We start from the raw sequence: 16,577 nt of genomic DNA on the forward strand, positions 1-16,577 counted from the left end.
ATCAGGATGATCAGGGGCGAAATCCCCAACCCAGGGGACCGATGATAAACGCAATATTTGGAGGACCACGACCCCGAGGGCCAGTGATAAATACAATCTTTGGAGAACCGACTACTGCTAGTTCATCTAAAAACTCGAGGAAGGCATATACTAGAGAAGTTATGCATATTATCGGAGAAACCCCGAAGAGGGCTAGGATAAGAGTAACAATGACATTCGATGATATTGATTTAGAGGGTGTCAAATTTCCTCATAACGATCCTCCGGTCATAACACCGATAATATGGAACAGCCCGGTGAAGAGAGTCCTTGTAGACAATGGAGCATCGGTGAACATCTTACTCCATGATACCTTTATAATGATGGGTTACAATGATTCTCAATTTACCCTAACTAATATGCCAATATATAATTTTGCTGGAGTCGAGTGCCCTGTTGAGGGAATAATTAAGTTGGCTCCGACTATAGGTCAGGAACCAAGACAAGAAACACAGATGTTGGACTTTGTAATGGTAAAAGTTGGATCAACACATACAATGCAATCATGGGAAGAACAGGAATACATGCTTTCAAGGAAGTACCCTCTTCTTACCATTCAGTGATGAAGTTTCCCACCCAGAACGGGATTGGGGAAGAAAGAGCAGATCAAAAGATGGCAAGGATTTGTTTTGGGGGGAAAGTTTTTCCTATCAGAGACCTGGATATGTGTGAGAATGACGAGAAAAGAGGGAAGCCATCGCAAGACTTGATTTTGTTCCCTTTGGCTCCCGAGGATTCTCAGAGAGTGACTTTAATTGGAGCGCCACTTGAGAAGCCCCTTAGAGGAAAGCTGGTGAGGATTTTACAAGAAAATAGTGATGTATTCACATGGTCAGCAGCTGATATGCCTGACATAGAACCGGAACTAATCACTCACAAATTGAATGTGGACCCAAATCGAAAGATCATGAAGCAAAAGAAAAGAATTGTTTCTCCGAACAGGCAGGAAGCAATCAAGCAAGAAGTGAAGAAGCTCGTGGAGGCTGGTTTCATTGAAGAGATACAATTTCCAGAGTGGTTAGAAAATCATGTAATGGTGAAGAAGGCTAATAGAAATTGGAGAATGTTTGTGGATTTCACTGATCTGAATGATGCATGCCCGAAGTATTGTTTCCCGTTGCCAAGGATAGATATATTGATAGATGCGACCGCTGGTCATGAAATTATAAGCTTTATGGATGAATTCAATGGATACAATCAGATCAAGATGTATAAGGATGATATCCCAAAGGTATCATTCATCACTGACTTTGATAATTTTTGTTATCTTGATATGGCGTTTGGTCTCAAGAATGCATGAGCTACCTATTAAAGGTTGGTATATAAAATTTTTAAAGATCTTATTGGAAAAACTATGAAATTATATGTAGATGACATGTTAGTCAAGAGTCTTGTGAAGAATGATCACATAACCCATTTGGGGGAAGCTTTTGAGGTTCTGAGATATCACTAATGATGTTAAACCTTGCAAAGTGTGCTTTCAATGTGGGATCTAGAAAAATTTTGGGATTGATGGTCTCCAAGAGGGGATTGAACCAAATCCTGACAAGATAAAGACCATCTCGGACATGGATCCTTCACGGTCTATTAAAGATGTTCAAAAACTCACTGGAAGGGTTGCTGCCTTAGGACGATTTATCTCCAAATCTAGAGACAACTGCTTGCCATTCTTCAAAGCCTTGAAGAAAGTAAAAGATTTCATATGGACCGAGGAAATTCAAGAGCCATTTAAAGGATTAAAGAACTACATAGTTCAAGCCCCGTTCTTAGCTAAACCAGTCTTGTATGAAACTTTGTACTTATATTTTGTCGTCTCAGAAAATGCCTTGAGCGCCGTGTTGGATAAAGAAGAACTAAAAATCCAGAAACCCATATACTATGTCCGTAAGATTCCGCATGGAGCAGAGTTGAATTATTTGACTATTGAAAAATTTGATTTAGCCTTGGTGATGGCTTCAAGGAAGTTGCGTCCTTACTTCCAAGCTCATTAGATCGAGGTACTAACAAATCAGCCTTTGAGAAACATTATTCACATTCCCAAAGCTAGTGTGAGACAGATTAAATGGGCCATAGAATTGGGAGAATTCGACATCAAGTACAAGCCGTGAACGGCAATAAAAGCCCCGAATGATTTAACTAAAGCATGAAAGTTGGTTCTGCGAGCATTGAGATATTCCTTGATTGATGGAATTTCATACAAAAGATCTTATGGGGTTCCTTACTTAAGATGTCTCACACCTGATAAGGTGTGTTTAGCTCTCGAAGAAGTACACGAAGGTATTTGTGGGCAACACTTGGGGAGCAGAGATCTAGCACATAAGATAACCCGTTTAGGCCTTTATTGGCCAGAAATGATGGCTGATTCCAAAGATTGTGAAGAAGTGTGATCGCTGTCAGAAACATGCGCCGGTTGTTCGACAGCCCCCCCAAATGTTAACTTCCATCAATTCTCCAATTCTTTTTGCTATATGGGGAATGGATATTCTCGGGTCATTTCCGATGGCTACTGCTCAAAGAAACTTCTTGATTGTAGCAAATGATTACTTTACTAAGTGGATTGAAGCTAAGCCTTTGGCCAAGATTACAACTAAGCAAGTTGCTCAATTCCTGTGGGAAAATGTCATGTGCAGATATGGGATCCCCCGAATATTGGTGACTGATAATGGAGCACAATTCAATAATGATGAGTTTAAGAAGTATTATAAGGAGAATGAGATTGAGTTACGGTTCACGTCTGGAGCACATCTCCAAGCCAATGGGCAAGCAGAGGTTGCAAACCTAATTATTCTAGATGGATTAAGAAGAGGATTAAAAAGTCCAGGAGTAGTTGGGTGGATGGAATACTTCCAATACTTTGGGTCTACAGGACCACATGTAGAGTTACTACAGGAGCAACACCGTTTATGTTAGCATATGGGGCAAAAGCGGTCGTTTAAGTGGAGATATCACATTCATCTCCAAGAATCCAAGCGTATAATGCTGAAGAGAATGAAGAGGGACAAAGTTTAGCCCTGGAGTTGATAGAGGAAGTGCGGGATAAAGCACATGCAAGGATTGGGGAACACCAAAAAAGGCTTCTTTCTACTATAAATTAAGGGTGAAAGAAAGGTTTTTTAAACAAGGTGACTTGGTTCTAAGGAAGGTGGAAGCTTCCGGTGTGGGGTAGAAGGGAAAACTCTCCCAAATTGGGAAGGACCATACAAGATCAAAAGTGTTCAAGGAAGAGGATCCTAGAAGCAAGAAACTATGGACCGTTTTGAAGTCCGAAGAACTTGGCACACTCAAAACCCGAAAGTCTATTTTGTATTAGTCTGATTGGAAAGATCTTCATTTGTCAAAGTGGCAAATAGGTTGAAAAGCACCTTAAAGGTTTGATTGCTTAGGATTTTATGTTTTATAAGACTATTATTTTCATGTTTTAGTTTTAGCAAGACTTGTATAAGGGATGAATCCCAAGAGACTATGGAATTTATAAAATTTCCAATATGTGGTATTGAGTTCCTACAACACATAAAGTTATAATAAATAAAATTAAGTGCATAAATTCGGATATAAAAATGTAGTGTTCGATAAATAAAGAGACTATTACAAGTTCTGATCATAAATAACAAATCCACGCAGGGCCAATAAAAACTATTAGGAGCAGAGGTGCCATCGGCATCCATGTCATCGCCTCCTTCTCTCTCATCAGAAGTCTCTACAGTAGAGGTCTCACTAGAAGAAGGGCCGACATCGTCCTCTACGGGTCGAGAAAAGGACTCAGGGGAGGAAGAAGCTAGTCCTGAGGGATATCATCTAAGACGACTATGCAGGTACGGAACCTCTGTAGTAAGGTGTCATCATCGGGGCACATGTAATCCGTCGGGTTAACATCAGGACAAGTCTCATTCACGGTCCCGAGGGCCGTGTCCCATCCAATCCTGAAAAATCCAGGGAATACCATGTTCTTCCTAACCTCTCATGGACTGAGCAAACTCATCCGTGTCCAACTAAGCATCAATGATTCTGTCCTTCTCAGCCTTCAGAGTAACTAGCTCAGCATTGGCATCCCCTAACTCTTATGCCTTGCGCTTTATCTTCTTCTCCGGCGCAATATACTTCCTCTGTTTACTTCTGAGGGCGTTAGTCGCGTTATCCGAGGCTTTCTTCCAAGTGTCGGCTTGTCTCACAGTTGCTTGGAAATAAGCATTAGACTGAAAGGAAGAAGAAAAATAAAAGGACGTAAGGAAAGGGGATAAAGTAGCAATAGGAACAAAGGAATGTTAAATATATATATAAAAAATGGTTAAAAGGGGAAGACCCTTACCGAGGCTAGAGATTGGGCACCCATAAGCTTTACCCTCTCTAAGTTTGGACTAGCCACAATATCAGTGAAGTCCTTAGGGGTCACATAGTGATAAGACCAATCTAATACGTGCTTCATGGAACCAACCACGGAATCCCCTCGATGGAATCCTCGGAGAGACTGGAAAACACTAGTAGCTATAGTAGCAGGAGCATCTGGGGTTTCAGTTCCCCCTAGAAGACGCCTCCACTATGGGCTCTTTATGCTTCTTCAGAAAGCTAGGCTCCGTTGGCTTACCATAGGGATCCAACCCCGTAAGTCGGGCCTTTTTCATTCTTGTTGTTTTCTCAATGACATGAAAGTTCTTATTATTGATTTCCTTGGCGGCTGCAAAAACAAGGGAAAAACAAAAATAATTGGTGTCGATAATGCATGAAGAAAATAAAAATAAGAAGGGAAGAAAAAATATCGTACAACGAGACTGAGGCAAGCCCACTTGGATCAAAGAAAACTCCTCCAAGAGAGTCCAGCTGGGAGTTTCGCCATTATTATTTATAAGATCATTGTATATAGCATTCTCTTCGGGAGTTAGGTGAATGGATTTGGGGCTACCATCACTGACCTTCCCCGAGGGGGATCTAAAAAGTGTGCCCCGGTCTCCATTCTCCCACTTAATCCCGACAAAACTGTCTCTTCAGTGTTGTTTATTATCAGGAATTGAAACACTATTAAAAATTTATTTACACTTGGGCCTTTGCATAATATAAACTCAACCACAAGAGTTTTGGGCATTGTTATAGCACTGGAAAATTTTCCTAAACACAGCTACTGAAAGAGGGAAACCACTCCTAAGACACAAAACCATGAAATAAAGAATATTTTTCCAGGCATTGGGAGGAAGCTGACAAGGATTAATTTGTAAATCAGCTAACAAAGTGTAAATAAACTCGTGGAAAGGAAACCTAAGCTCCGCAGTAAGGGCGTCTGTATAAACAAACAAAGTATCGGGCTTTCAATGGCATGTACGGTCACCACTTTCTGTAGGAACTATTCTAAGAGGGGGACGAACGTTATTGATTTCGTTGAGTTTGTTAATAGCATTTGAATTATACCACTTATTACAATAATCAAATAAGTCTAAATGAGTTTCGAATGGATATTCATCCCCCCAAGTATTAATCATATCTATCAATGACATATAAGAAGAGCGAATTTCAATGTCGTTACCTATCTTAGAAGCTGGAGCAATCTTCGTTGCCCTTTCTGAACCTTTTCCAGCCATTAATGGAGGTTAGAGTAGAGCTTGAAGTAGAGGAAGGAGGAAGAAGGTGGCCGGAAAAGGCTGATTTCCCCGGAAAAAGCTTTAAGGATGGGGAAGGAGATTTTGAAAGGAGAGTTTAGAAATAAAAAAGTAAAGTGTGAAAAACCACTTCACTCCCCCCACTCTTATATAGGACTCCAAACAGGTCATTGGGCCAGTAAAAAGGGCAGACCAGCCGGTCATAACAGGTTAAAAGCACAGCCCAAAATCAAGAAAGTTCCAGAAATTTCCTGGATAAATCAAATATAATAATAATAAATATATATTTATAGTTTCCAGAATATTTTAGAATAGTGGGCCAAAAGAAAAGCCCAGATAAATAATGGGCCAAAAGGAAATCCCAGGTAGAGATGGGCCAAAAGGAAAGCCCACCAACAAAGCCCATAGGCGCATCCTGATTGAAGATGTAAAAATTTAATCAAAAATCTCGACCTAAAAAATTATGGTCAAAAATCAAAAAAATCATGACCTAATTTCGGTCAGGAGTTCTGATCGAATGATCCTAGTCGAAATAACCTACGATCAGGAATTTTAGGCCAATAATTCAGTCAAGATTATGTTAAAAACAAGAAATTCTGATCTAAACTAATGTCAGGATCCTGATCGAAAGGTACCGGTCGAATAAACTTTCGATCAAGAATTAAAGACCCTTAATTTGATCAGAAAGACCAAAGTCAACGTTAAATCCTGACCAAATTCGGTTAGGATTCCTGGTCGAATGATCCTGGTCGAATTACTCCATGAGCAAGGCAAAAAGGGAGCATAATTCGGTCATATTTGAATTGTTCCTGACCGAATTCGGTCAGGATTCTGATCGAAACAACCTGACCAAAAGTAGCTTCGACCAGGGCTTTTGGGACCATAATTCGACTAGGATCCCGATCGAATGGATTCCTCGTCGAAATTTTATATTAAAAAAAGAAAGAAAAAAGGAAATAGAAAATTCTTGAAAATTATAAATATTTTCAGGAAATTAAGGAAAATTTCTAGAAAATTCTTCAAAATTAAATGAACTTAAATTCAGTAAAATCCAATACGATTTCCCAGAAGTTGGAGGGCAAATGATAGGGGATAAAATAAACCTCGATTATGTCATTAATACATAATTAATTACACCTGACTTGGGCTGCTTACAAGGCCCATTTATGAATGCCCAAATACCCTGAATATTAATTAATTTAATAATTAATTAATATGGGAAAAATCAGCTGATAACTAAAGCCTAAATAAGGACACAACTTCTTGGAGATATGCCTTCAAGAAATCTCATAGGATAAGGATTTAATTTGATGCATCATAGGACTCCAAAGTCCACTCTAAATTTGAGACTTGTTCACCGAGTCTCCTAACCCTAATCTAATTTCAAGGCATCTCATGCCTATATAAGGGGTCTCACCCCATAAATTAGAACTACGTTGTTACTTGATCCTTGGCATACAAAAAGGTATGTAGGTATCTTGTTAAGGCAGATCGAGTCATGAAGCACAATTGCAGTCAAATCGAGCCTCGAAGCTCACGAACACTAGCAATAAATACATCCTAAATTTTTATCTAAAACAATATGGTTATAATTATATATTAATTTAATTTTAGTATTTATTATTTATATTAAAACTAGAAATAATATAAAATTTAAAATTTATTAAATATTAATTAAATTGTATACTCAGTACAATTAAAAAGGGTTGGTAGGTACCAAACTAAACCACACCCATATAGACGGACAACGTATTGCACGACAACATCGTAAGTGACAGATGCATATACAAATTGTACATTGGAAATTTAAGAATTTAAGAATCCAGAAAAAATCAAGAATTTAAAAATATTTACCTTTCACCATAGAAAAATCTAGCACATGTATACAATATTGGCAAATGAATAGAAATTTACAAATTTCCATAGAAGTCTTCATGCAAGAACTTGACCATTTCAGATTTTGATAACTTTGATGGATTGCAAGGTTAAATACGTAAAGAAAAGAGATACATCTATAGTGAATTAAAGTTTTCAAATATTGAAATCTCTATCATGATGACAACTGCCTTTTCATGCGTGTGCTAAAATAGAGAAGATGGATGGGTTTCCTCAACAAGTCTTTGATATCGATGGGTATCGATGAAACGAAAAGTGTTATAATTCTTAAGATGGCAAGCCGCAAATATATCATATAACCGCTGTGTATAATGTAACCAGAAGCGTACAAAGCATTCTCTTACACATCCTCGCTTCACTCCCTTTTCTTAGTTAGTTTGCTTTCTATCAATTATTTTTGTTCGAACATATTAATGTTTCGCTAAGTTCTCCATTTTATGGCATGTTTCGCAAAATTCTTCCATTTGTGGAATTTATTAACCGATAAAATTGATCAGTGTTCGTCTTCCTTTGATATGTTAACATAAATCATTTTTGCAGCCATCCGCTATGTAAACTGCCTACAAGACCAATAACGTCTTTGTCTTATAGAATTATTAGTTTTTGTCTAATAAACAAACTGAAGTATATAAGTCCTATTAGATTCTCGTAAATATAAGGAATATAATAATGATCGGAGATTAAGAATAGTAATAATAATAATTTGAAAAATGAGAGGGTTGTGATGGATCATTCAAAATATATTGGCTTAAACTCTGGTATATATATAAACACAAAACTCAGAAAGTAATTTTTTTTTGCTAAATTAAACATATATTAACAAGAAAGAGGGATTAACCCTTGCTCTAGTAGACCTAGAGAAGACTATCTATGATCAACCTTAGCATAAAAGATTGAGAATAGAAAGCACAAGGGCATACAAAAACCAACTACAAAAAATCCCTATACAATCTAGGTTCTTGAACTACTTTGAAGATAGCAATAGAGTTTCAATATCTAGCATAATTCCCTTAAGAACCAAAGACGGGTCTCGGACCCCTTTGTCATGCAGTCTAGCATTCCTCTCTCGCCAAATCATTCCAGGAAATGCCAGTGATAGGGAGCCTAAGAGAGAAGGTCAACCTCGAGAGAATTGATCTACTGTAAATACAGTGAACAAAAAGGTGATCACTAGTTTCAATCCCTCCTACACAAAGATTACAAAAAGGAGAAACCTGAAGCCCAAAGCGAGCGAGTCTGGTGAATTTTGGGAGCCTCCCTCGACAAACAATCCATTCATGATGAACATAGCGTGGGACACTAAGACGGTGCCAAAGGGAGGAGCTCCACTGTTCTTTTGTAGCTCAAGTTCTGATCGAGTCCCAGATGTGCCGGATCCTGAGGTGCTTTAGGGGCCTCAACTGCCAACTTAAAGTATCAACTTTCGAAAGGTTGAAGTCCGGGTTATCCAAGTGAGCAAGCCATTGTACCAAGTTGGCACTAAGATGTCTCAGTCGAGCGTTAAGACTAGGAAGGCACCACCTTCCAGTATGAATGAGATCATTGACCGTGGCTTTTTTCCTTAAGTTAACTTGTAGGTAAATCGAATCGTGTTTTATTTTGGCCAAACGATGCCACCATGGGTCAAAACATAAAGAGGTGGCTCTTCCATCCCCTAGGTTAAACCGAAGAAACTGAAGAGTAGTAGGCATGTGTTTCAGCACCTTCCTCCAAATCCATGAGCAATCAGTCGGAATCTCCATGACCCAAAATTTGTTGATTTGAGATGAGTTGAGTACACCCAAGACACCTAAAGAGAGTAATACTTGTTTACTACTCTACACAAGTGTAGGAGTAAATGGGAATAATTCCACTCCTCAGGGTTACGGAGCCCTAAACCTCCCTCATCCTTGGGGAGGCAGATGTCACTCCAACAGACCTTGGCTCCTCTAACTTTTGAGTGGTCCCCTTTCCATAAAAACCTTGTCATCAACTGCAGGATGTGCTTATGCATAGCTCTCGAAAGAATGAAGTGGTTAGTCCAATACGCTTCTATAGAATAAAGAATAGCTCTGATCAACTGAACACGTCCTGCTAGAGAGAGAAACAATGTAGTCCAGAGATTCATTCTAGTAGTTAATTTGTCGATAATGGGAAGGCAATCATCAATGCAAAGTTTCGAAGAAATAAGAGTAACACCCAAGAACGAGACCAGTAGACAACGATGAGGAATTCTAAAGGCATCATCAAACCAACAAACAACATCTTCCTTGCAATTGCTAAAGAAAACTGAGCTTTTGTGAGCATTAGGGCTAAGACCACTAGCACGTGAAAATTTCTCTAAACAATGCATCAGGTGGTTTAAAGAATTTTTGTCCCTGTAAGAAAAGAACAGAACATCGTCCGCAAAAAGAAGATGGTTAAGTTATAAACCTTTGCATTTCCAGTGAAATCGAAACAATGGATTATTGGATTGGAGAAGCAAGGTTAAAACGTTCATTCCTAGAGTAAAAAGATATGGAGATAAGGGGTCACCTTGACGAAGGCCCTTAGCACCCTTGAAAAACCCGGAGAGAGCGCCATTGATTTTCACGGAGTAAAAGGGTGTTGTAATGCAAGCTTCAATCCACGAAATAAAGTTAATAGGAAAATTGTATATACATGAGAGAAGATATAGTAATGCAAAATATTGTGTTACTTCTTTAACGAAAAACTGAATACAAATTACTCTATAATGGAAATAGTAGCTAGCTAGAAATAAGCATTAGACTCATATAATGATACCACTTACTAAAACTAAGTCCTAAAAAACTTAACTATGCTAAGACTTATTCTCATGTGCTCTAGTGAATATTTTAACAATAACAATTATTAATTGAACCTAAGCTTAAATTATATTTTCAACATACCACCCCGTAATCTAAACTCTAGACTGCAGATTTTTAATGTTAAGCAAATCTCTCATTCTCTCAACTTTACAGTAGCCACGTGGCTTTGCTTAGAATATCTGCACGCTGTATCCTAAACTAATATGTCTCATTATAATTTTTCCATGTTCCATACAATATCACATAAAGATATATTGAATATCGATATGCTTACTCCTCCAATGGAAAACATGATTTTTGGTCAAGTATATCAACGATTTATTTTCTATATTAATTACCACTGGATGATGCTTCTTATTTGTAATCCAACCAAGTAAATTACTAAGCTACACCTTATGACAGACAACACCTGTAGCGGCCATAAACTCAGCTTCGCACAAACTCAAAGACACACATTAACATTTCTGAGATACCCAAGTGATCAGACTATCTTTCAAAAAAAATGCCATTTCACGAAGGCTCTTTTAATCCTCAGTGTTACATGTTAAGTCACTATCTTAGTATCTTAAAAGTAAGTAATTTCCGGTCCCCTTTGCGTAGCACAAACCACAATCGACATTTCCCTTCATGTATCTTAAAACTCACTTTAGTAGATTCATGTGAAGAGTCGTGGGACGCTCTATGTACCTACTAACGATACTAACATGGAACGCTATATTATATTTGGGATGAACAAAATACCTAAGACTATCAAGCTCTTAAAAATAATAAACTTTACCGCCTTCCCCCACGTTTGCTCAGTCGAATATTAATTTTCATTGGATATTTGATAATATTGCATTCACTAAGTAAAGCCTTATCGAGAAGAATTTTTTATTTATGTTGCTTGCTTTAACTCTATAAATATCTTTTATATGTCCATTTTAAAACCCAATTAGTACGATAATATTCCAAGGTAATCCGTTTCAAAATTCTAGTTCATATGCCTCTTGAATTTGTTAATGTTACTTACATTGTTACCCGTAATCATCAGATCAACATCTCCCTTGACATTTAGTATAAACCGTATGATCATATGAACATTTTGCTAGTTTCAAGCAAAATCTTATAAGGTCTACTAGTTTATCGTCTTTTTTACCTTCATAAGTAACCTTCCTACTCTATCATATACCTACAAATAGCTGACATTTAACACCCATGTTCCCATTTTGTAGTAATTGACTAAGACTTACAATGTTTCTAAAATATTTCTAAATTTCTTCTCCATTTATGCTGGTACTGAATGAAGGAGGTCTTCACCACGTATTTTTCCTCGATTGTCTCCCAAAGTTTTGATATTAGTCACAAATCCATTCAATTTGAACTAGAATATTTATGGGTGCATACCTGTTTAAGGAGAATATCAAGGATTTAAGGAAGCGATAGTTGATCATAAAATCAAAATTAATTTCATCCTACTATGAATTTTGCTATTGATCAAAAATCGGGCCTCATGAATTTTAGTTGCAACGCATGAATCGGTACATGGATTTCTAGTTGTAACTTGCACGATGGTTTATGATTATAGACTACGCCATACATGGCCATATGCTATATTTTTATAATGCAATGATAACTTTCTGTTATAATTGCCCAAATTGTTTAAGTAAGTGCAATACTATAAAAATGATGTTACAATAGACACAAATCTTGTGTTGCAGCTCAGTTGTAGTGTTGCAATGTGCAACACTATTGAACAAGGCTGATGGAGTAGAAGTAGGAGTAGTTCCTTGTTTTTAAGTGCCACCTCTGTAGCTTTATTGAACAAGGCTGATGGAGTAGAAGTAGGAGTAGTTCCTTGTTTTTAAGTGCCACCTCTGTAGCTTTAGGTGTTTAAATTCAAGCAAGTTGTATGTATTTTTATTTTCTTATCAGTAGTGAAATCAAAGGTAATACAATGTAGTCCTAGAGAGCAGTTTGGTCTTGTACATATCAACTTTCCATCATGTTTATTCTGAAGTAATCATTCTAGTATTATTTTCCATCATGTCCTAGGAGTATTTATTCCATCATGTTGAAAATAAATACTAGAATGATTACTGCAGAATAAACATGAAGGAAAGTTGATATGTACTAGACCAAAATGCTCTTTAGGACTACATTGTATTACCTTTGATTTCACTACTGATAAGAAAACAAAAATACATACAACTTGCTTGAATTTAAACACCTAAAGCTACAGAGGTAAAACAAACTTCATACAAACAAATAACTAAACAAAACAAATAATTAATAACAACTAAGTTTAAGATTATTCTAACAGTCACATATGATATATAGCTGGGGAAGATTATGTTCACGTTGCACAGCTGAGGTCAACATCTAGGACCCACTATGCTGATGTGTCAACGCTGACGTCCGCACTTGGGATCCAAAAAGATGATGTGGCATTGGTGACGACAGTTTGTGAGACCAAAATGCCCCCCACACACATACATATATATCTATATCTATATATCTATATATATGTACTAATTACTTGGCAAACCTAGTACCGTGGAATAATTGTTGTCAAGTATCCTATCACGTTTTGTTAATCAACAATGAATTTATGACTAAGAATCTACGGATAGAGCACCATTAGTGACCATCACTCCTATGTGGCTTGACTATCTTGAGTGATTTCCTAATTTGAGTGAAAAAGTTGTCCATCAAGTGCCAAGTGAATTTGCAACAACATTAGGCACTCTTTTGGGGACCATCTACGAAATCTTATATAGGGTGCAGGTCAACGATTCGACTTAAAAGTGTGCCAAATACGACATCGATTCGACTTAAAAGTGTCCCAAATACGACATATATGAAATAGATTTTTTTAATTATTATTTATGATGTGTTGAACATGATTGGCACCTCTCAAGGTGCCTCTATTGTAGATGCTCTTACTGTAGCTATATATTCTTAATGAAGGTGACAATTTATGTGTATGTATTTAAATATGAGCCTCAGATGATATGGACTTTATGTCCGATGTTAGTTGACCTTGTTAGTTGATGTAATTTTCAATCAGGAGGAGTATGATACCCATGATCCACAAGGGCAGTCTGCAACGGAGCTACCGTCTCCTGAATGGCAAAAAGAGGTTAATGATATAGTATCTGCTCATGGCGTTGTCTTTGCTCTTTTGATGTCTGGTGTTTGTGTTGCATTTAGCCGAGGTAATCTTTTTTCTTAGATGATCATCATGAGATACATGTTAAAAAAGACCTGTTCATTTTAAACTTTTTATGCATGGCATGGCTTCAGAAACCAATAAAAGGATATGTATTCTGAATTTGAGTTCAGAAGAATATATTGGGAGAATATTTTACAATAAGTTCAATGATTCGGTCATCACTGCCTCAGCTTTCAAATCAGATAATTACATCTCCTTGAAATGCAGGACCACAAGAATTGAGTGCGTATATTACTTGTACTCTCAGAAGTTTCCATGTATTTTTAGTTTTTTACTTCCTCAGTAATTTCTTTACTCATGCAATCCCATCAAATGGTGTCAGATACATTCAAAATGGTCACCCAGATGCTGGCTTCCTTGTTTTTGAATCAGAGTTACTGAAATGGTGCAGTTCTCTCCAGATTGATAATTTAAATGCTAAAGCAGTCACTTTTTGTGCCCTACATAGGCAAGAATACAACTTATTTTTGTTTATTCTTAAAAAAGGAAAATTAAGACTATAATTCTAAACATAGAATGATCCTTAATTCTGATATGAATTTTTTTTTGATTTCCCTTATCGAGATCAGAATCTACAAGGTCTTTGAACTGAGAAACTACAGCATGTTGTACTCCATTTCTGGTACAGATGTGCAAGGCATAAAGACCAGGTAAGGTTTTTTTATGAGTAACTAACTATATTATTAAAGATACATGATAATCCCTTAGAATATTTATTTAAATTTATTTAAATTAACTATAATACAATCATTGTATCATTTTTTTAATAACTACAACATCATGTATTATTTACATTATATCATTATCTAATATTAAAAAGTCAAATAAATACTTCAAAAAAAAATTAAAATTACTATTTGTGCCCTAGGTAGGGTTACAATAAAATATTTACTAATAAAACAACATTCCAACAATTATATTATTTTATTAGTTTGAACTCGACTCCTTAAAAGTTCGGTCCGGCTCAGCTCGTTAAGAGCTCGAGCTCGAACAACAAAAATGTTCGTTAAATTTTTCGAGCCTAACTACACTACAAGAATAATTTTAAAATATAACCATCGTAGAATAATTTTGGATAAATGTGATTATACTACATAACCATTTTAAACTATTTCATTAATGTTAAATGATTTTTAAGTAAAATTTTTGTGTAACTTAGGTATATATATTCTCAATGCACATTTGTCATGTCTAGAATTAGTATTATGCACATCAACATCAAATCTAAACATTTATTTTTACATCACCTATAACCTTCATTTCATCTCATCATATATATAATATATATGTGTAAACTTATTTATGTTCTTTCTTCACAATCATCGCCCAACACCACAAACTGCAGCAAAACGTCATTCAAAATCGACATTTTTCAAGAGTTCCTAATACGTCATCATTATTTTATATATACACCATATATGTCTTATATTCATCAAGGACATAAATATACTATTATTGTTATTTTATGATCCGGTTTCATCACTATAGTATGATAAAATAGCCTCTTAACAGAACTACTTATATTCATATTTGAATGCCATTATCGATTTTGTTTCAAAAATTTGGTGATTTGTATTCAAAATTTAGTGATTTGCATATAAAATTTTATAATTTGAATAAAAGAAGTTGTGATTGACATTTATTTTAGTGAATCAACAACTTGTGATGTCGTATAGCTTAATTAAATTTGGTAATTTTCGTGGCGGTGGTTGCTAGTTATGGTGGTTTGATAATGGTGAAAAGGGTGGTGACGGTAGCATGCTAACGGATGGGTAGGTGAGATCGACGTTCATATCATTGATAGTATTGATAGTGGTGGTGGATGGTCATTATATATGTTTAATTTTTTGGTGATTGATTTTAATTTTAGTGATTTTTAGTAAGTTATTTGTTCTGATTTAATTAAGGGGTGTCACTAAGTAACCCATAAGTAACCCCTAAATATATATCATTTCACATTTTTTATTAAAATGAGTCAAAAATACAACGTCTCCGTACTTCAAATATATATCCCTTATATCCAAGTATACTAGTGTATACCTTGGTAAAACTGAAAAAATGTCACACACAACTACATGGAAATAAATTAAATTCAAATAACAAGTTAGGAATATGCAATTAAAATTAATTAAAGAATTTAATCATGAAAGCAACAACTTGTATAATCAATAAAAGCAATGTTATACCCCAATAAGAAATAAAGGTTACTTATATATCTCTAAAATATAAGATAGGGTTATCATACAAGGGACACTGTTGTTATTCAAGAGAAATTTGCTCCACCTACACGTTGTGCTAGGATAGTGCGAATTCCCTTCGAGGATAAAACATAAACAAGAAATCTCGCATGACCGAAAAACTTGAATACAGGCCACACCTCAATTCGCACGGAAAATCATGTTGGCGTGTATATATAGGCCTAACAAATTGTATCCAGATTCGAAGAACGTGATGGAAATTCATAAAACTGAGATCTGAATTTATATTCAATATAGATTATACGATACTGATCCAAAATTCAATCTGATCCACAATCTAAAAATTATCTAAATCAAAAATTTAACAGAAAATAATCTAAAATAATATTATATCTAGTTGTAATCAGCAATCGATCAAAACCAAATAATAAATTGTTTGAACAGAATATAACTCAAAGTATGAAATCGAATATGTATCTATATCTGAAATTTAAAAATTGAATAAAATTGAATTTTAGTTTAGTTGTTATAATTTCAAAAAGTCATAACTTATATTTCATATTAATTACACAATATTTAAGTTAATAAATTATATATTCATCATAAATTTTTATATTTAAGATGATGTTTTTGTATAAAATTAACTTAATCCGAATTTTTTGTGATAATTTTGTTTCCAAATTAAACGTGAACTTAACCAAATTAAATATAATATGAACTTGATATAATTATATGATAATCGAAAATTAATCTGATCTCAAATCAATTTGATTATGTAAATCTTCATTTCTAAGTTTGTATGTGTGAGAAAAACTAGAAAAAGAGGTTATCTAGGTTT

At 35.6% G+C, this 16,577-nt stretch overlaps 1 protein-coding gene across 1 annotated transcript in view; it reads left to right on the forward strand.

Annotated features, from left to right (window-relative positions):
* The window catches only part of LOC141703251 (uncharacterized), a 28,233-nt gene that overhangs the window by 10,172 nt on the left and 1,484 nt on the right, over positions 1 to 16,577 (forward strand). Inside the window, exons 7-10 of the mRNA XM_074506822.1 lie at positions 13,377 to 13,524; positions 13,613 to 13,763; positions 13,864 to 13,989; positions 14,111 to 14,191. Coding sequence (XP_074362923.1) covers positions 13,377 to 13,524; positions 13,613 to 13,763; positions 13,864 to 13,989; positions 14,111 to 14,191 — 506 coding nt within the window. The remainder of the gene's footprint in view (positions 1 to 13,376; positions 13,525 to 13,612; positions 13,764 to 13,863; positions 13,990 to 14,110; positions 14,192 to 16,577) is intronic.

The sequence above is a fragment of the Apium graveolens genome, chromosome 2 (assembly GCF_009905375.1).
Source record: "Apium graveolens cultivar Ventura chromosome 2, ASM990537v1, whole genome shotgun sequence".
In the NCBI taxonomy this organism is placed as follows: domain Eukaryota; kingdom Viridiplantae; phylum Streptophyta; class Magnoliopsida; order Apiales; family Apiaceae; genus Apium; species Apium graveolens.